At 31.7% G+C, this 22,635-nt stretch overlaps 1 protein-coding gene across 2 annotated transcripts in view; it reads left to right on the top strand.

The window, feature by feature from the left end:
- Positions 1–22,635, top strand: part of LOC129227945 (transportin-1-like) — a 90,616-nt gene that overhangs the window by 28,095 nt on the left and 39,886 nt on the right. Inside the window, exons 13-18 of one of the 2 annotated variants that reach the window (XM_054862571.1) lie at positions 1,856–1,942; positions 5,184–5,291; positions 8,139–8,297; positions 10,249–10,336; positions 18,485–18,592; positions 21,019–21,114. In XM_054862571.1, coding sequence (XP_054718546.1) covers positions 1,856–1,942; positions 5,184–5,291; positions 8,139–8,297; positions 10,249–10,336; positions 18,485–18,592; positions 21,019–21,114 — 646 coding nt within the window. The remainder of the gene's footprint in view (positions 1–1,855; positions 1,943–5,183; positions 5,292–8,138; positions 8,298–10,248; positions 10,337–18,484; positions 18,593–21,018; positions 21,115–22,635) is intronic. The other variant, XM_054862577.1, reaches the window with a different exon arrangement.

Below are 22,635 nucleotides of genomic sequence, written 5' to 3'. Positions count from 1 at the left end.
GCACCCCATCCCGAAACATTTTCGTTTCTCAAATTTTTAGATCTTTGTTTTGGGCTATCTTTGGATGACTTAAGGGGGAAGGATGTAGGAAGATTCTTTCAAAAAGTTTCCAAAATTAAAGTATTAAGACTTTTATGTGGTCATAAGTCATGTTTTTAGGTAACATGGTTAGTTAGGTTTTAGGTAGGTTTCCTACAAAACAATTTAGAAACTGAAGCCTTAAAAATTGAAATTTAGGACATTTGTGGTGAATTCAGACGAAGGGTTTCGGGAGTTCTCTTCCGAAAATTCTTTGATGCTGAAATATTTAAAGCGCCACTTTAGACTATATTTGAGTGCCTTAAGAGGGATGTGATTCGGGAACTCTGCCTGGGGTTAGGATTCAGTTCCCATATTTCTTTTTTTAATTAACGAATGTTGGAAAGGGTACCTTGTTTAAAAAATATATCTACTTCACTGAAGCGATTTTTCATTGCTAATTTCACCACCTGCAATCTTATAAAAGAATTCTTTTTCAAATGAAGACTGTGTGGGGGAATGGTGACAGTTCATTATCATTAGTCGGCCTTACCCTTCCCTTCTTTTCTAGTTTGTTGGCGCTACCTTGGGTAGACTTTCCGATCAGAACTGATTTATGTTGCAAAAGTGAAAATCTTATGTCCTAAGCGATTTTATTGCTACAATAAAAATGTTTACGATCGGCAAAAAACTAATGGTGGGGTGCTGCATACGCTTTTACCCCTTACATTATCCAACATCGTCTAAAATTGCGTTTTTGAAACTTCAATTTCGAAATGTTACCGAAGGTGGGTTCCTGAACTCCATCCCTTCAATAATGCATTCAAAAAGCGTATAAACGTTATGAAATTTAAATTACAATTTCATTTTTAAATCTTCAATTTCAGGAAAAGCCCATAGCGTCCCCCCCCTTTCTCTAATATTCTTTGAAGTTTGCCCAATATTGCGATTTTGGGACTATTAGTTTGAAATAATTGATGTAAGAGTCCCTGAACCCCTCCTTTCCCTGAACTTTACCGAAATGGCCTACCATAGCGTTTTTTGGACTTCAATTTGAAAAAAATTCTGGGGGAGACCCCCAGACCCCCCCCTTTTTATTGCCGGATTTTAGATTTTTTCGGATTGTGATGTCAAATCACTTAAATATTACAATTTTAAGGCTTAAAATTTAAATCTAACAGATTCCAAAACTGGCATTGTTAAAATCTATAACATTTATACATACAAATTTTTCCTTAAGCCCGCGGGGGGGGGGGGGGGGGGGGGGGCTGAAAATATTTTCCGTCTTGAACACATCACCAAACTTGCACCCATGTCTCCTGGTTATTGAAGCTTAAAAGCAATTACTAAATGGATCTTCAGCATTTTCCACAATTTTTTTTTCTTATTTTTTGGATTTTCTGGGTCCCTAGGACCCGAATTTTCGCGGAAGTTGCGTCCCCTTTCCGCGAATTTGCGTAAAAAACCCGCTATAGCGCGTAAACGCGAACCCTGCCCTAAGATTTTTTTTATTCAGATTTTCGACCAGTGTCCCCGGCCCAGTTACACGCTGTTCGCGGCCCACTTGAATGCCGCGGCCCATGGGTTGGGAACCGCTGGGATAAGGTATAAATGAAGTAGATTCCGGGATATAGGAACGCAAGGAGACGACTTATTGCGACTTGTTATTGTGAAAAAAAAATAATTTTAATTTAAGATGCTAAAATGAATTTTTTTCTAACTCAAACCCTTATTTTACGTTGAACTTGTCTTTTTCAAACTTTATCTTGTTATAAATGAATTAAATTAATACAATTTGAAGGATTTGTTATGAAAAATGTATGCTTGAATTTTACAGGAGTATATTGGGATGCTAATGCCACCTCTGATTGAAAAATGGAATTACTTGAAGGATGATGACAAGGATCTTTTTCCATTGTTGGAGGTATAATTGCTTTCAGTATTAAATGCTTTGTATATGCAACTTCTTATGCTCCATCCAGCAATTCATATCAATCTTTTGTTTTTACCATTTTTAATTTTTCTTATGCATTTTAAAATGCATTATTTTACACTGTCACTTGGATTTTTTTTTTTGCATTTAAAATGCAAATTCCATATCTGAAATGTAACGCCTTAGACCCTGCAGGGGATAAAACTGGTCAGTTAAAGTCGGTATTTTAAAAATGGGTCAGTATTTACAGAATTTAGTCAGTAAAGTCAGCTCTTTTTTTTTTTTTTTTGCAAATTTACCAAATAATTTTAAGATAATCTCTACTGTCAATTTTGTTTTCATTTTCTGATAAACTTAAAAAAATGCGAAAAAAGCAATCAATTGTTAACATAGCAGCCCAATTTCACCAACCTGGTAGTCTGTTTTCCTTGGTAGTGAAGGGGCTGTTGCCTCCCTTTTCCTCCCATACAAGTAGCCTATGCTTTTCAATTTGTAAATGATATTTAAGGTTGAGAAACACAGTTTACAAATGTTAGTATGAATTTGATTCTGTTACCCTTAATTACATCAAACACAGGGTTTTCCATCAAAAGTATCAAGTTTTACATTTCACAAGTTATCGCATTTGTTGGGGGGTCTTCATTGTGGTACCATGCTTGGTCTATAGCATCTTAAGTCAATACTTATTCTCCATCTTGCCCGTCTACAAAAAAAAAAAAACTTTTTTCAGTCTCTTCTTAAATCATGGCAGTAAAATTTTTATTCATCTGGTCCATCCAAGTTCCTTTTTTTCTCAGTACTAAATATTGAACAGCTATTTGTCACCATAAGACGTCATTTTCTTCGCCCGGTTTAAAAATAGGGTTTGTTGTGGTATTCAATTTAATTGTCAAACATTTTTAGCGATTTGTAACAAGAAAATGAGCTTTCTTGACTGTAAGCTCATTTTCTTGTTACAAATCGCTTGTTACAATTAGCAGATCATCTTATTTAATACAGAATTTGCTGGGCAGATCAAACTATTTCAGCAAGACAAAACATCTACTAATGCATCCAACTCAGAACAAATCTGTAGTTCAACATGAATAATGTCATGGAATGGCTATTGCTCAGTCCAAATTTAAATACAATGGAAAACGTGTGGAAACAGCGGGCACCAAAATTATATGAAACTCGAAGCCAATGTTTTTCAATACAGAAATAACTTGATACTTACGATGGAAAACCATGTGTCTGAAGTAACTAGAGGTAATGGAAACACAATTTCATATTTACACTTGTAACCTGGGACTGATTTACGGCAGGTCATTCGGGGCCCGGGGCACCAAAAGAAAGGGGGACCAAATTTCTGTCATGAATTTTTTTTTTAGGAACCAGCGTTCGGGGTCTCTAACTAAAGGAAACAAAAAAATTTTGTCATTTGACAATTTTTTTTATTAAATGAAAGCATATTAGCTAATTGTTGTGAAAACCGATCCTTTTCGCTATTGAAAAGAATTAAGTGTCCTTTACGTACTCTCATTTCTGATGGTAAATTATCTTTATTAGCTCTGTTATCAATCAAAGGAAGTTTGACCTAAAACTTGATTATGAGGACATTATAGATGAATTTACAAGAAAACAAAATATATAAAGAATCATTGAGGCGCAGAAAACACATTATGATTTACCTTTACCATTTGTATCACAGTTTTTCCATCTGCGACTGTAAAAAAAATTCTAACATGGAAACCATAAAATTATTTTAGATTTATATTAAATGATTTCTTTCCAAAACATCTTAATAATTAACTTTTTTCGTATGAAATCGATGTTTTAAAGTTTTCTTTCTATCAAAATAATATCCAACACTTACCTTCATATTTTTTTTGTGTGTGTGTGTGGGGGGGGGGGGTATCATATCTGTCAGTGCCTGGGGCACTCAAGTGTGTAAATCGGTCCCTGCTTGTAACTGTGTTTCTCAACCCAAAATATAATTCATATATTAAAAAGTCTAATTATGGGACACCCAATTTTCTAGTTTTCATAATAAATTCAACACATTGTGTTTTTAAAATAAATTTCCCTAACTTGTGTTCTCATTATACACATATGCGATATAAATCCTTTCATTCATATTTTTACTGTGGAATTGTATTTTTGGGGCAGGGTGTAGTTTTTGTGCATGCAAAATATTTGCTTATTAGTAATTAAAACAATCTTCTAAATGTGTTCTGAGTTATATACTAAAAGAGGTTTTTAATTAAAAATTAACAGGGTTAAGTGTATAATTTTTGTATTTTTTTTCTTTGTATTTCCCGATTTCAGAATTTTTCTGAAAGCTATTTTCTGCTGCGTTTTGAAAGAAAAAAAATGTGAAAGAAAAACTGCTCTCAATCACTTAATAATATTTTAAACAGTTGCAAGATCTTTTAATTTATTTTTCTTTTAGTTTCAGAAGAGTTTTATTCATTATGCAATAAATGAATGAATCAAACTAAACTTTCTGTCGAAATTTGTACCAAATTAGTAGTACATCATGTTGCTCCACATTACAAACAAAGCTAGTATTTGTTTCACTAAGTATGATACTCCTTTTTATTATGCGAAAGTTTGTTGATATTTAAAATTTAGACAGTATTGGTCAGTATGTTATAAATTTTGGTCAGTAAAGTCAGTACTTTTGACCCTCCAAACAGTTTTACCCCCTGACCCTGGTACTAAAACAATGTTGCCAAATGTCGAAGATCTGGTCATCCCTATGGGTCAGCGAGTATTGCAAGAAGCTTATGTTCTGAACCTGTTAATTTTAGATTTTACCATGAACTAACATTCTAGTTGGAATGGCAGAATTCTCACCAAAATACCTCTGATAATCTCCTTAAATTCTTTCACAAAAGAAAAAAATATTAAATTTAAATTTTAGCCCCTGTAATCTTAATAAAAATATATTATGTTATGTTTAAAAATTGGATTATTACTGTTTTTGTGTTCAACTGACAGAGCTTAAATCCATTATGTAACAGTTGAGCATAGTTTTTGCCATGAAATTGAAAATTATGTCCAGAGATTTTCGCTTTTGCTTTTACTACCCCTAGTGTTTCTTTCTTAGTTATTCTAAAATTATATTTTGGTGTTTTACATTTTGTAATGTTGTTGTTATCCAGTTATAGTTTTAGGTTCTCAAAATACCATTCATTCAAATGTTTTGTGAAAGTAATGCTTCTAAAAATGATTTTTTGGTAATTTGCAGTGCTTATCAAGTGTGGCTACAGCTTTGCAGTCTGGTTTTCTTCCTTATTGCGAACCAGTTTTCCGACGATGTCTTAGTTTAGTTGAGCAAACTTTAAATCAAACTATGGTTAGTTGATTTTTTTGTGATTTATTATTAAGCTGTACCAATGTAAATATATTTATACAACTTATAAAATTGTGAATGATTGCCAGGGATGAAAAATTTCCGTCTTTTTATGAAAATATTAGAAACGGAGTAAGACGGAATTAGATAAAAATTGAAGGTGAAATAATCAGTGAATGAATTAAATTTGGGAAGTTGAAAACCCTATTTTTTTTATACATTGTATCTTTTGATCATATTTAAGAGAACTGATACTCATCTAAAGATGAAAAGAAAAAAATCTTAAGTGAATATATTTTTTTCATTTCTTTTAGCAAAGTATAAAGTGTTGTATTCTGTCATTTTAAATTGGAACACATCTTGTTTCTATTTGAAAAATTTCAGTCTTGAGAATTTTCACAACTTTCACCCCTGGTAATCGCATAAACTGTTTCATATTTTGATGTATACCACTCATATCAGGTGATAGTTTGAGTTTTCCTTTCAGTTTTTAAATATACATTCAGAATTATTTAAATTGCGACTCTTATAGTTATAGATAGTTTGCATAATCTAATTTGATTACTTATAATGTAATAAAAATTCTTAATAAAATTTTTTTATTAACATGATTTTGTGTTTTGAAAAATGAATAAATTTTCTAGTTTTTAACTGGAAAATGGCCAATGCAGACATGCCGATCGCTACGGATTATCCGTAGTTACTACGTAAAAAATTTTAAAAAGTAAGTTAACTACGAATTACGGAAAAGGCCCTTTTTTCTACGGAAAATTTTTGTGACATCAACAAACGCTAAATGCGATGAAAAAAAAAAAAGGCGATCGCCAAAGCGAGCGAGTACTGACGATTATGGAAGTCTGCAGTCGCAGACAATGGGAGATGGAGAAATGGCGACGGTAGAAAGCAAAAGAATCCGGTTCTAACCGGAAATTCTCCCCACCACGTTGGGTGATATTTGCAGCAACCCTGTTCGTTCGCTTGCTCCTTGCTTCGCACGTGTGTTTTTAATCTCTGGTGTTTCTTTTCTCTGATTTGTTTATTTTCTTTAATGGATGGAAACACTCGATCGACGTCCCCTCTTCCCGAGAGTCAGGCTAAAAAAAAAAGTTGTCAGAAATTCACAGACGTTTCTTTATACCAATGAGTTTCCTTGCTTGGAAAAATCTATAATATCGGAAAATATGGCGTTTTGTACGATTTGTACAAAAAACTTCAGTTTGGCGCACGGCGGCCGCGACGATTGTCGGCGGCACGTTTCAGCGAAGTCGCATGTTGAAAACTCCAAGGCGGTGCAGAACGCTAAAGAAGTCTCCACTTTCTTCAGAAAAAAAGATGAAAACTTGGAAGTCATCAAAGCAGAGTGTCTTTTCACTCGTTTTTTGATTGAGCATAATTTGCCCATTGCTACTGCAGACCATTCTAAACAGCTGTTTAAGGAAATGTTCCCAGACTTTTTTTTCTTTTTTCTTCAAGTTGTTTAAATTTTTAAGAATGATTTTTGTTGGAAAAAAAAAAAAAAAACAACCGAAGGAGGAATTAGTCAGCACAGCATGTTTAACTATCTTCTGTTTGGCTTGCAACAGATTTCTAGAATTCATGGACTCAGATTAAAAAGTTCAATTATTTCATCTTTTTTTTTTCCTTTAAAGACTTTGCTTTAAATGTGTTTTAAAATAAGCTGTATATAAGTAACAGTCATCCTCATGTGAAAAAGGTATGTCATTTAAAAAATTTATATTAACTTTTGTTATTAGTTCTGTACATATGAATAAATATTTTGAAAATTGCTTTAAGCTTTTCTGCCATAGCACACAAAATTATTTAAGTGTATTCATAGTATTTAATATTAGATTCATGAATGCTCTTGATACAAAAAGGAAATCATACTTGCATTAAGCAGTGAAGAAATTCAAATTATTATCCAGTGTGTATTTAATTCCATATTTCCTCTTATAATCTTGATGAACAAGTTTACTTGGTATAATACATATAACCTTTTAATTTTCGACGTCGCTATATGTTTGACTTTCGACTTTTGTGTTAGCGTTTGTCGGGCATTGTTAACTACTGATAAGCACTGAAAACTACTGAAAATTTTTTAAACTTCTACTGAAAGCTTGAATAAGAGAGTGGCATCTCTGCTAATGCTATTTGTCAGTATAATAAGGTTACTTTAAACTGACTTCAGGTATACTTTGTATACCCAGTTATAACTTATAAAATCTTTCATGTCGTTTTAGATTTTTTTTTGCGTGGCATGTTCATTGTTCCCTGATAAATTTTTGAATTATTATTCTGGTTATTGATTATTTTTCTTGAAGTCTAAATGTCTGTGAATCAAAAATCCTTTTTACTCCTTAAATATTAAAAACTGTCAGTCTTAACATAAATTAATAACATTTGTCCAAAAATTTTTACTTGGTTTTTTTTTCATAAAATCTTATGAAGTAAAGCAATTTCATTTCATGTTAACTTCTAATGTGAAAACAAAAACATTAAAGAACTTGTTTGCACAAAAATGCAAATAATTGACAATAACCTAGTTTGATAATCCTCTAATTATAAGAAAGCATTATATTAAAGCTTTGAAGTTTCTAATATTAAAGGAAAGTTTAGCCAAGCTTTTATGTATCATTACAATTTTTCTGTTCTCATTTTTTGCAGCAATCACAAATTTTTTGAAGTATTTTGTTAGGTGCTCAATATGCTTCAGATCCGCATGTTAACTGTAAATTAAACATATTTGTCATGAAAGCATTTAGTGTGACACTTGATGTCTTAAATGTGTTTTTGATTCTTGCATTGACATTTCTGAAATTGTAAAGGCAGAATTTATATTAATTTCTTTAGGCAAACGTTTCAAATCCGGAGCAATTTGAAGCTCCAGATAAAGACTTCATGATTGTTGCACTGGATTTGCTTAGTGGTTTAGCTGAAGGACTAAATGGCCACATAGAAGCGCTAGTCATGTCAAGTAATATAATGCAACTTTTGTACCAGTGCATGCAGGTATTTACTTTTTAATCATGTATAGTTAATTAATTGAGGTTGTACTCTTTTTGAAAAAAAAAAAAAATGTAAAACTGTAGAAGTTTGTGTCTACATGTTATAAATTTTTTTAATTACATCTAAATTTTTTGGGGGAAAAAATATGTTCTTAAAAAATAATGTTAGCATTAAAAATCAGCATTAATAGTGGCACAGTACAACACCTGTGCAACAAAATTTAGAAACTCTGTACAGTGATCTTTATCAATAAATCTCACTGCGTTAAGAGACATTATAAAAAGACGATTTGTCTGTTTTAGTATACTTGTAACTTTTTGTATATTTGTAATGTACCCGAATTTAAATACCGAATGCTGAAACTTAATCTCTCTCTTTCGCTCCTGTAAACTTGATTTGAAGAAATCTATTCCAAAGAGTACAGAGCTCAAAGCCTTTCTTGTTTTCAAGGGAAAAAAAAGTAGGACACACTTATGATTTCTTTGTATACCAATTAAATAATCAATTTTTTAATAATGAAAAATAGTGTTCATGTACTCATGTGCATTCAAAGTTATACTTTTAATGCATATTTTTTTACAATTAATTCTTAAATTGCAAACCCCATTAAAACGTGGTAAATAAAAGTATAGGTTCAAAAATAAATTTGTTTTTGTTGCTATCTGAAATTGCTATATCTAAACCTAAATGGAATTCTTGAACGCAGCAAAAGTACTATATAAAACTGCCTGATAAGAACATTTAAAATTTTTAACTCCTTACTTTGTTGCAAGCCAGTGCAGAAACAAGTTTTAGATACTACATTAGCAGTGAATGAGTTTTTTCTTTAAAGTCACCAAAAATTCAATCTGTATATAAGTATGCACCAGAAAAAGTTCCATCTTGTCATGAGAGTAAAAGCATCGCCAAGCTGGTGAAAGAGATTGTAATCTTTTCCATTCAAATAGCTGATTAGTTAAAAGTTGCTATAATAAAACAATTTTTCTTCCTACTTGCTCTTGATGATGCCTACTGTGCCTGCAATTGGATAATATTCTACTTTCAGAGTATTTAAATTTCACAAATGTTTTTTCTTAATCGTAAAATTTTTGCTCTCATCAAATAAAATTGCCTTACTTTTGGGGTATTTTTCTAACTTATTTAAGAATGTTTGCAACAATGTTCATATGTTTTGCCTATTAATTTTTGCATGAAGGTCCCTTTTCCCTTGAGTGAGAATTCCTAAAGTATGTACTGAAAGTTTTAAAGTTTTAAAAAATGTTATAAGAAATATTAAGAAATAAAAGTATATGAATGGACAAAGTGGTGTGCACTTAATGTTGTATCTCACAGCAAGGCCAAAGTATGTACTGAAATGCAAGGCTAAGGATGTTGCAAAGTGTCCATGGTCAGGCCCATATTTTGCATGATTGGGGAAGGGGGGGGGGGTCAATTGATTTCAGAAACATAATGAAATGATGGATTTTTGAACATATTCCACCCTCCCCCCTTGTATAAAATGTATTGAACACTCAGAAAAGTTTGAAATGACGGCCTATCTATGGTATCAATATGTATAGAAACTTTTCCAATTCACTGCACTTTTTGAAGACTTGAAATTTTCTCACTGCACCATAATCCATCTCTATCATGCTATCATGTCCATGATTTATTGATACCATGGACACTTACGGCAACCTTCATCTCTCCTTTCGAGTACCCACTTAGGGGAATCCTTACTCTTGAGCATTGTTACCCTGATTGTATGGAAAATGGTTTGAAATATGTCAACTTTTAATCAAATCTAAAGAATGTTAATATTAACAGTACATTTTTATGCTTTTAATGTTTTGAATTCTAAAGTATTAAGTCACAAAACTCTTAAAGTGTAGAAATGTTTTCTTTTCTCTTCTAAATGGGAGTATCTAATATTTACTGTCAGAATTTGTACTTTATATTGTACTATCTTGTATAGGATCCAATGCCAGAGGTGCGACAAAGCTCATTTGCTTTATTGGGCGATCTAACAAAAGCGTGCTTTCAGCATGTTAGTCCTTGTATACGTAAGTACAATGTCTTTGTATTTTGTAAAATCTAAACTATTTTACTAAATTGATTTCTAACACAGTTTAATTCTGTAGTTATAAAAAATGTAAAAGTTTCAGAATGTGCATTAGCTCAGGGGTCTCCAACCTTTTTCACTCGCGGGCCACATTGTGAAATTTTGGAGATGAGGCGGGCCGGTGCAACAATATTTTAGCTCAGGTGGTCTATTTAGTGCTGCCTCCCCTCCACCCATACATCCCGAATATATATATATATTTAATTAAGCGCTCAGTGGTGGTTTTTGAAAATTTCTGGGCTTGCTTGTAAGTTGCTATATTTCCTTATACATATTTGCTGTTAGCTTAATTAAATTACATTTTAAGTGCCTGTGAATCTCTAATAATATAACGATAGGGAGTCTTGTAAAATTAAAAATAGTACAGACAACTGAAATAAAAAGTATTCTTTGTCGCAAAATAAAATGATTTTTTAAAAAAAAGGCAAATGAGAGTGATACAAGACAAAAATATTGCAATGTACTACAAATTCATTTTATTGAATTAATGATGATTAAAAACTTGGAAATAAATGAGAACACAACATGTGCAAAGCTTTAAAATATTTTAAAAAGTTAAAATTATTTTTAAGTAAAATTAATGAGAAGATAGCATTTGTTTACCGCTAAAAATTTCAGTCCACTCAGGGACAAACTTTGTAGTTCTGATTATTAGAAGGGATTTTAAATGCTCGTCTGATAAAGAAGATCTATTTTTTTAAGTTCTTAAAGTCTTTTTCTGGTAGATAATTGTAAAATGGAAGTAGGTTTTTTCCTTGTGGCATTTCTGGAAAACTTTCTTGAGTAAAGTATTAAGTGTTAACTCAATGACTTCCAGTTGCATTTTAGAAGGCACCTTGTCAATCTCAAACTCAAAAGGGTTTTGAAGGAGTTGAATTTCGTCTGATGCACGGTCAAAGTCTTCAAAGCGGTTTTCAAACTCATGTCGTAGCCGAGACTTGACTTCCAAAACTTAATCCTCGGGAAAGTTAGCAGTGTTTAGTGCTCTTAAGTTTTTACATGTTTCAAAGTGGTCTAAGTTCATAGATCCTAAATGCTTTCAAAAAGTATGAGTTTTTTTCTTAAAGCTTTGACATGGAAGTATAAGTCACAAACTGAAGAGTTTTCACCTTGCACTTTCAAATTCAGAAAATTAATATGCAATGTGAGATCAACTACGTAAGCCAATTTTAATACAAATACACTGTCTGAAAGTTCAGGTACAGGAGAATGCTGTTCTGTTCCAAAAAAAAAAAAACACTGCAATACTTTATCTCTGCTCAAACCAGCAAACTTCACAATGGTACCAAATATCTGAGTAAACACTCAATTTCAACCAGAAAATGTTTGAATCGACAGTGTTTCAGAGAACTTGATCTAATGAAGTTAACTGTTTTGTCAACTACGTTCATTACTTCAGCTACTTTCAAGTGTTTCCCACACAAGACTTGTTGATAAATAATGCAGTAAAAAACATGAGTTGAACACCTACAACTGTTTTTATAAAATTGGAAACATTTCCAATTACTCGGATTTTGGTACAACACATATTTTTTCCACCATCTGTAGTAACACCTTTCAGGTTATTGAAATCAAGCCCAAGATAAGAAATGTTTTCATGTATTTTTCCAAAAATTTTGTCTCTGGTCACATTCCTCTCCATTGAGTGCACATCACAAAATTCTGTGATTTTTAATTCACTGTTCACACCACAAACAAATGAAAGAACTTGAGCCGAGTCAGTAACATCAGTTGATTTATCCAGAGCGATTGAGAACCGTTTGGAGTCCTTGCATGCTTCTTTCAGCTGATGAACAACATTACTTCCAATATCTTCTGCACGTCTTGCTACTGTGTTTGCCGACAAACTTATAGCATTGAACAATGAAAGTTTATCAGGGCATATTTCTTCCACAGTCCAGTCACCCAGATGCAGTCTTTCACCAATTGACCATACGTAAAAGGTTTACCAGCTTTAATCAAAATATGGCTGACTTTGAAGCTGGCTTTTACAGCAATTTCATTTTGTTGAGATTACTTCGTAAAGATTTGTTTCTGAGTTGAAAGGTAATTTTTAAAAGAATCAATTTATTCTCTTGTAGTTTACCAGTTAAATTGTAAAATATGCTGTTGTGTTTTGTATCATAATGTATGTTTATTGAAAGTACGGCACTCAAAATCAACTTTCCGTTTTTTAAAAGAAGTCACTGTAATACGGAATTACACTATAAAAATAAAAGACACTGTTCACGATTGCTACGCATTTTGTGAGGCATGTGAAACATCAATCTACGTATCTTCACCAGGTTTGATACATAAAAAATTTAGGAAAAAGAGCCAAACCGCTTCGTATTAGTAGAAAAAAAGCCAACCTAAGCGAAAACCGTCCTCTCTTCTAGATTTTAAGGTGTTGGGAATCCACTTTCCCATATTTCTAAGCTAAATAAAAAGTCATGTATGCAAAAAGGAACAAAACTATGAAAATGAAAAACGAAGAGATAAATATACAATGGTTGATGTTCTGCTTGTGAGAGACGTTAAATTTGTTATCAAGTTTTTTCGCAAAATTCAGAATCTAGCATTAAAGTTTGGCAATAAACATTTAAATCTGATGTCAGACTGCCTCTCAGGTTCAGCTGACCACTAATTAAACACAGGTGAAGACAGGAGTGAGCACATTTCCCTGGCTCCAAGAAATGCCAAGGGACTAAGGGGGAAATGTGTCGCGTAGAAAAGAGATTTGTTCTCAGAAAGAGCAAAAAGAGACTTGGGTGCTGAAATCATAGTTAACGGTAATAAATGATTAAAAAACAATTAAAATTAACGGTAAAGATTTTAAATTATTTGTAATTAAAAATGTCTCAACTATATTTTCAACGAGACTGTCTCTCTCTGTTCTGAAAAAAAAAGTTCGGAAACTTCCCACATGCCGGATCCAGCTCACGGGCCGTAGGTTGGAGAGCCCTGCATTAGCTCTTATTTTTAAATTCAATGAATGAAGAAATAAGTAAAAATAATAAATACAATAAAAATTAACAAATGTCTCGTAATTCTCTCTAATAATTATTCAAGGTTTTTGATTTTTAAAAAGCTTCCACATAGTTTTCAAAAATTTTACATTGTGTTCAGAAAATTTTACTTGAGTCCACTATCACCACTGGAAACAAGCCTACCTACATCTAGCGAAGTGCTTTATTTAGAAAGGCATCCCAGGCGTGGAATTTCATTCTTTTTGCACCCTTGTATTTTACTTTTTTTTTGACAAAATCAAAGTTATTTTCTGTTTTAATTGGTTTATTTTTTATTTTAATATTTATTTTAGCTTTAAACTTGCTTTTAGTTTTTTCGCATTTTTACATAGTTGCTTGTTTTAGGCAGAATTCTAAATTTTGTACAAATAATCTTAATCATTCATTTCTTTTCGAAATAAATATTTTTATAAAGTTTTTTCCCTTATATTAAATTGATTCTTATATATATATATTAAAAATTCAAGGAGTTAGCATTTATTATGGAAGGGGAGACATTGAAAAAGCAACTGAAGAGAAGATGAAAGAAATTGAAATGTATATAGTAAAAGTTAGTAAAACTTTGCAGTTCAGAAGTATTTAATGGAGCTATTTGGATTTGAGGATAAACTCAATGCTGTTAAATGTCTTTTCCCGATGTTTCTCTTTTCGAAAATAGGTACACGTAAATTGTATCATCAAGTTGATTTTATTTTGACTACCACTGTAATTGGGGTAAACTTAACCTGGCAGCATCGTAATGCTGTGATAAGGATCTGGTTAACCTTCATAATGCTGCAAAGTTAGGTTAGTGTATTTTGTGCAGAACTATATAATTTTAGATCAGGGGCCTGGCCATAGGATATTTGTGTTCGTTAATGGACCCTTCACAAAAATTCGATCAACCAAAACGGACCTTTCACAAAATCCCGATCAACCAAAACTGACCTTTCACAAAATCCCAATCAACCAAAACGGACCCTTCACAAATTCTGACAAACAAGAACGGATCTTTCACAAATTGTTTATTGAAAGAGCGAATCTGAAAGCAAAATAACGCATATTTCCGTGCATAAAACCGATAATTTTTGGCACCTTTTTTTGAAGTCAAATTAGAGGGATCAGCTTTTAAAAAATTTGCTAATTTTGCAAAAAAAAAAAAAAAAATCTTTGTTCTTTTTTCAAGCTACCTTCGCTTTATTAGGATTCAAATAAATAAAAGTCTCTTTATTTTTGTTAACTCTCATTTCAAGTTTTTAAAGCAAAATTCCATTTTCTTTTCCGAGTCGAAAATTAAAATGCTGAATTGATGGTTTAATTTTTTTTTGCTTCAACTGTGTCCACAGATATTAATGATATGTTTATCATAGGGCAATTGCAATTTTCAAATTTTATGAAAAATATTTCTTTTACAAGCCATTTTTATACTTTTGATGCCTACACTTTGAGAATTGAGATCTCTTTGCATCCAGTATGGGAATCCTATTTTTCGGATTTTTGATGTTCAGTACTCTTTATTAAGAGGTAAACAAATAAAATCTCTTTTTATTTTTGTTAAGATCACGGAATTTGTAAGTTTTAAAAGAAATTCTGTGCTTTTTAAGAGTGCCTTAGGTCAAAAAGTTAAATGCTGAAGCGCCTTGTCTGATTTTTTTTTGTTACAATTATTTTAAATACGGTACAGAAATATATCTATACTTTGTTTCACGTTAAGTTGGCACTGAAGGGAAAGCTAGGCGAGCCGAATTGCAGCCGTTGTCAAGGTAAAGAGGTTAATGTACGTAGGGCGCGTACCAGTCAGCGGCGCGACTTGCCGAATTTGGCGAGGGAAAAAAATAATTTAAAATACCAAAAACGAAACAACTATCCTTGAAGTTTTCAAAGAAATTAGATTTGTCTCAAATATATTTCATCATATTTTTATCACAAATGCAAGGGGATTTCATTTTACAGCAGCGGAGAGCTATCGGTCACAAAGTAATAAACAAATAATTCCGAATGATTAAAAAATTAGCAGGAAAAAAAAAGTAATAATTAAAAGAAGAGAATATGCTCTGAAAGACACATACTTTGTCTCTGGTGATTTCTTCGTTCACTGATAAAAAGCATGTTCCTTCTCGTCAAAATATTGGCCATCCAATATATATATATCATCTATTTCAAAAAAAAATAAGACGACCGAAGTTTATATATGTAAGGAGAACGTTAACACACAGCTGTAAACATTTACTCACGGTAATAATGGGTACCAAACGCATCGAAAAGAACCGCGTTCTTTTCAGAAGTATAACAAATGGAAAAACTATCAGGCATGTTCTCCAAAGCGCATCTTGGTTTTTCTACTGCAGGTTAAAGTTCATCAACAAGCCTTTAGCGAAAAAAGAAATGTAAATCTTCTATCCTTGCCTTCAATTCTATTGGTTTGTTAAGAAGTGGATCTTTTACTCTGCCTCTGACATGGAAATAGTATTCCATATGTGCCTCCTCTTATCCATATCTTATGTGTACATAAATCTACAGCTTCTTTACAACTTGTGCTTTCAGAAAAAATGACTAAATTAAACTGAAATTGATATTTAAAAATAAAACTTAGCTTTCGGGACAAAATTGATTGCATATTTGAAATAATCTGCAACCTTTGTTACCCCCCACATCCTTTATTTCTGTTTTGAATAACTTCTCTTTAATTTTTCATATGCACTCGATTTGCTCTCTAGAATTGAGAAATGCGTCCTAAGTTCGTTTAAATCTTTGCAACAAAAAAGGAACACTTAATATTTATAGATTATTTTCCATAATCCCCACTGATTTAAAAATCCAACTGTGCCAATGCCAACCATTTCTTCGGAATTTAGAAAAGGTGCCATTGTGTCTTTTTATACATATGTATATAAATTAAAAAAGTACCTTTGTGCAGAAAAGTAAAAGAAAATGTAACAATGTTAAATCGTTCAAAAGAGAACTACAGACACCTGTTTTGAGGTTTCAAGGAGCCCCTTTTCCATCGGGGAAAAAAATTGTGCTCACTTTTCTGCATTAAAACTGGGTGTTCTTGAAACCCCAAAACACGTGTCTCGGCAAATTTGTGTAACTCAACGTTGTTTTATTACCTAAAATAATATACTTCAACCCTGTATAGGCGTTTTCCTTTTATACACTCTAGTAATAACGGTAAAGATCAAAGATTAAATAACCAGTTTTGGAAAAAAAAAAAAAAAAGATTGCCCTTTTTAAAAAAATTCTATTCATATAAAAAACTTAGAAACTTCATAGAAACAATTAGCTATTATTGCATTCCGGAGCTTAGAGAATATATTAATTTTGAATTTTTCAAAAAAAGGTCGGTTTTAAGCTCAATTTATTTTATGAAAAAAGTTAAAAATAATAAACGAAAATGCATCGAGGTTTACGCAAATAGAAAAGTTATGACTCTCAACTTGTGTAAAAGTGACTGTAAAAGTATCTGATTAACCACGAAACTCAATTTATTAAAAATTATTTTACTTACCTTAGCGTAGTTAATGTAGCCTACTTTATAGGTATATTTTGGGAGTGAGTAAATTTACTTCCTATAAAAAATTAATTTAAGACAGGGGGTTCTAAACCTGGAGGGGGTGGAGCGAATTAATTTCATATTTCGAGGGAGCTGTGTATGTTTCAAATTTAAAATGAAAAAGTAAAACTTCTTCATCCAGCAGTTCATCGGTGTAAATTTGTAATAGTGTATCTGTACATACGTGATAACATTATTGGTTTTTTTTCCTCCATAAATTTTTCAAACGATCCAAAAGAAAAAAAAAGACTTTTGCCATAGTATGGATTTGTACACAACAAGTATTCGTTACAGTCAAGCAAAATTCGGGTTTCTTTCATTTTTTCACAATAATTTTCTTGAAGTTTGGGCTTATTATGTAAGAAACGAAAGCTATTTAAAACTACCAAGTAAAATAAATCTTGAATTCAAAGAAAAAAAATCCCGGTGTATTTGTAATTGCAGCAAGTAAATAATTAAAAATTAATATTTTCATTTCATTTTTTATTTCTTACTCACGAAAACTGTTTTTAAAAATGTATTCAATTGCTTGGAAATAACGATGGAAAGCATAAATAAGAAAACAGACCAGGCGGAAATGCTTTGACTACAATGTGGAGAGTTCTTTCAAGAGTCATAATGACAATCAGATGTTTTTCCTTGGGTGATGCGAAGTGGGGAGAAACGAGTTCTGGGGGGTTTGACGGTCCACAGGAAATCCGCCAAGGTTAATCTTGAAAACTCGAGTCTTCGCCAAGACAGAAGTCGAGTTACGGCGCTTTGATTTTCCTTTTGTAATCAAATTCTTACAAATTAAGCATATTTAACACACAAAAACTTAACTATGTGTCTCAGCCACATACATTCTCTATTTTTTTCACATCATTTATGAATTTACACCCGTTTAAACTTCCAAATTTACTAGAACTACTTCTCATCGCGGAGTAGCACATCTCGTACCTTTCCCTTCAGTGCCAACTTAGATTGGAACATACTATGGTACAATTTACCATAATGTAGAATGGTAGATAATTGATACTTGAGAGAGTAATGCTGCCCCTCCCCCCACCAAATAGTAGAAAAACACCCCAGAATGATATTTTCAACATATAAGAGAAAAACACTCAACTTTAAGCTTAAATGATGAAGTTTAATAGTCTAAATTCTAAAATTTCGTTTTAACAAAAAAAAAAATCCCCCGAAATTATTTGGTATTTTACAAAATTAATTCATTTTTCACAAAATTATTTGATTTTTAACGAAAAACAGACCCTGTGAAAAATCCTGGACAGACCCCTGTAGATTAAAAGAAAAAAAGATAGCATATTTCTTTAATGGCATTAGCCTTGGTTACGACATGTTCAACCTTGATTCCGACATGGACATGTTTATTTAGAACAGAAACTCAGATGAAGTTTTGATACATAGGGATACCTTGTTATCCCCATGTATCTTCTCAAATGCCTGCCATCTTACCAGTTAGCTTAAGCTAGCATTCATTATTTTATGTTGAAAATTATGGTTTGTTACTCATTTAGAAATTAAAATGATCTTTGTTTTTGATTTTTAGAGGACTTTTTACCAATATTGGGCCAGAATTTAAATCCAGATTTTATCTCAGTTTGTAATAATGCAACTTGGGCAATAGGAGAAATATCTGTGAAGTTGGGTAAGCAAGGTATTGTTGTGTTGGAGCAGAACTTTTCTCTTCTTCTGACTGTTTGCTGTAGTGGTACTTTTAATTTTTTTGTGAATGTTTTTTACATGCTTTTTTAAGTTCTATTTATGGAATTAACTACCAATAAGAGTCTCTAAAATTGAATGAAAACCTATTGCATGTTTTAATTTTTTCAAATTTCGTTTAACAAATTTCTGTTTTTTTTTTTAACGTAAAATACATTTTTTGTTTTGCTTTTTCAAACTTGGTCATTGAAGTTAATTTTTTAATGTCACATAAAATGTTAATTATAAAAATGTGCTGAAAAAAAAAAAAAAAACGCTAGCTGCTTTAACAAATCAACTGCTTCAAATAGTGCAATGTTGTGCTACTCAATTACTCATAGTAATAGATATCACTTTAGTCTGGCCCTGTGCTTTTGTGATGTCGCTGCAGTCTTTTAAGCCCGGGTAGCAGAAACAATGTGATGGTTGTCACAGACTGTTGAGAAATTCTGCAGACTATTTAATATTTGTGAGAGGGAAAAAACCCCACAATTTTTAAAGAAGTCTTAAGTTTCAGTTTATGAAGATTTATACCATATTTTCTGGGATATGATCCACAGGTAGCATGTGCATTAGCCTCTTACTTTTAAGCATTTCTCAATGCTGATTCAGATTTTATAATGTCAGTTTTGCAGTTTTTCCAAATTTTTGATTTGCGTCTTGACTGCTGAAAAAAAATTCTGCTTCTGGAGGTTTAAGAATGTTATTTTCAATTCTAATGATAAAAAAGATGAAGGTGTAAATGAAGTCTTAAGTCTTCGATGATAATATGCTTACATTAAATGTATTCTACGTCTTAATCTAGTAGTCATGTTCCGACACAGCTTGTTCCTTTTTTTTTTCTTTTACTAGTGATACAGTGAAACCTGTGTAAGTTGACCACTTGTTGACCACTACTTTTGTGGTCATCTTAAAAAGGAGGTCAACTTAGAGGTTGAATAATATGATATAGGTCTAATTCTGTGCCTGAAAATAGCGGTCAACTTAGACAGGTGGTCAACTGACAAAGGTGGTCAACTTTACAGGTTTTACTGTATAATGAAATCATTTTTAAATTTATATTATAAAAATAATATTTTTGCACTGTGGATGCTGCTTTACGTAATCTGTTAATGTTACCTGTTTAATGTAGTCAAAATCACTTAAGTCCCCCTCACCATTTTAGTTTAAAATTTTACAAATTCATCTTTTGCAATCACGATTCTGTTTATTGTGATCAATTAACTTTTTTTTTTAATTGGCCAAAGAAAGGAAAAAAGTTTTTTTTTTTCAATTAAAATTTTTTTTTCTGTCTTGGGAAACATACAAGACACTTTTGGTCGAGTAAGTTCTTTGATCAGAGTGAAGCTGGTTGTAAATTCCTATCCTCTTCCTTGCTTCCTCTAAGTTATGTATCAACGAGATGAATTCCGAACTCTTTCTAGTGGATAATCGCTTTTTGCAATAGTTTAAGGGGAAAAGCTGCTTTTGTTTTTATGATGGAAAGAAAACAGACTTATTTCTTAAACGAAACAGTTGACATTTCAAATCTGCACTATATGTCCCCTCCCTCCTTTACATTACAATTATTTTATTGTTGGCAATGTATGCTTTTAAAATCAGTCATGCAGGTTAAACAATATGGTGTAAAGCAGTTAAGATAAAATGAATGAGCAGAAAATTTTACCCCTGTACCAATATGAAATTTGAAGATTAAGAAACTTCGATACAGATGGACAAGAAAATTATAAGTTGAACTACATTAACCAAGCATGTTATGTAGTTATGTTATGAAACTGCAACTAAAGATCAAATTTCAATGCTCTGAGAATGAAGAACCGAAAATTGATGGAGCATATTCCCACCGCTGCTCAGAAGAGGAGAAAGTGCCTTGAATCTTGTGTTGAGGTGTGCAGAAAAGCAGATGCCATAGTCTCAAGAGCTAGATAATTCTGAACATTTTATTAATGATTTGCTTTGTCATTGCATTGCAAAAATAGTAGACAATCATCAGTTTAAATTCAGTTATTTAGTAATTACTTATGGATTTTATTTTAATTTTTGTTACCACAATTTTTTCCAATAAGTACATTCCTTACTTTTCAGCAACAGATAAATTAATATTGCTTTCAGAAACCAGCAGTGTTTTCATTGCTTAATGTTTAAGATTAGCTAAAGATGAAGATTGTTAAAGAAGCCTTCACCAGCTTTATTATGATTAAATGCCATCAAATCATTTTCTTCCGAATGTGCTTATATTCACTATATTATGATTATCAAAAATTTTTCCAATTGTAAGTTTTCTATCTTTATTTAAATTATGTATGTGTTTCTCCCTCAATATTTTTAACTAGTTATTTTAGTGTTTTTGCACTCATTTGTTAACAAAAAGTTATTTCACAGGGCAAGATATGAAGCCATATATACCAATGGTGTTAACGCAATTGATAAGTATCATTAATCGCCCTAACACTCCAAAAACATTACTTGAAAATACAGGTAAGCAGAATAAAACTAATTAAATTAATTGCAGGTTTTTTATACATCAATTTTTTTTTTTTTTTTTTTTTAAGCTGGCATAAGTTTAAAATTGATAAGTTCCAAAAATGTATTTTACATTTTGATTTTGCAAGTTAAATATTTCATCATATTTTTGCATTCTATGCTGAATCTTGTGGAGAAAAAAAAACTTTTAAATGAGTAATTTACAACCATACTAATTTTGTTTTAGCTTGATGTTTTATTTAGAAGCATTTAGTAATCTGAAACTATTGAGCCTGTAAAACAGCATGAGTGTTTAGTCTTCAAAAATATTTTAAAATTCAGTTATGTTTATTTAATGTTTTTAATTTGAACATTAGCTTTATTAAAATGTTGCTTTAATATTTATATAATTTTTGTGTGTGTATTAGTAGTCATATTTAACTGTGCACCCTTTACAAATAGTTTTCTTTTTTGACTAATTTCCATGAAAGAACAAAAAACACTTTCTTCTTTTCGTAGAGTTTTTAAAGTTGAAAACATATTACCAAAATTTCAATTAGTTTGTTCCAAAAAGATATAAAATTCTTAATATTCTGAAATTTTTATTGAGAAAAAAACTGAAATTGTATCGTATAACCTCATTTATCTGAACAAACCAGAACCAAAGGCAGTCTAGATAAGGGAAGAATGTTTGAATTAAAGTTGTTTGCAAGACAGTAAAAGATATAAAAATCTTTCATATCGTTTCTTAACGAAGAATAGGTTCTAAGTCTTCTGTTTCGAACACAAGTGGCTTTTGAATGAAATACGGTGACGCCAACTCATCAGTGATGGATCAAAGTAGCAATAGATTTTTATCTTATCTGTAGGTGCATTCTTAAAAATTATAATTTTTTGTAAACACAGGATTAGAAAAAAAAAAACCCCTTTAAATTTGATTTGGATAAAAAAGGTTCCACTGTAAATTTAACCTTTTCCTTATGGCTGGAAAGATTTTGACTTAAAAATGTATGACTGGGATTTGTTTATCCCAGCTACTTCCTCTTTCCTTCGTGACACAACAAGTGTTCTTTCTAAACAATGTGAAAGTTGGAATTAACTGATTTAGTTACCCTTTGAGAGAAACAGGCAAAAGCTCTCATCCGGCCTGGGCAGAATTTGCTATTTATAGTTTTCTGATGAGCCCTAATTCTTCCTCCCAGGCTGAAGGATTTCCATTATGTAGCACTAGCACCATACTTTCAAAGGGGAAGCATTCTTGTATCATGCCCCATATGAAAAGGCTAGTCTAATATCTTCTGCTGCAATTAAAAAGATTAAGTCAAGCAAAGGGTTCGGTTTCATTCACTTTCAAATATGTGCACTTAATTAATAAAATTAAAAAATATGTAAAAATAATGAATACTGATGAAAAATAAAACACTAAACAAAGTTCATACCCATCGGGGGAATGCATAGGAAGCCTAGAATTGTCTGGGAATTGTTTTTGATCAAAAAAGTTGAGTAAAGAGATTATTATACTATTTTCAGTAAGTT

Source organism: Uloborus diversus, chromosome 1 (genome assembly GCF_026930045.1).
Source record: "Uloborus diversus isolate 005 chromosome 1, Udiv.v.3.1, whole genome shotgun sequence".
NCBI classification, from domain to species: Eukaryota; Metazoa; Arthropoda; class Arachnida; order Araneae; family Uloboridae; genus Uloborus; species Uloborus diversus.
The sequence above is the reverse complement of the archived record's forward strand: the minus strand, read 5'-3'. Positions and strand labels throughout refer to the sequence as shown.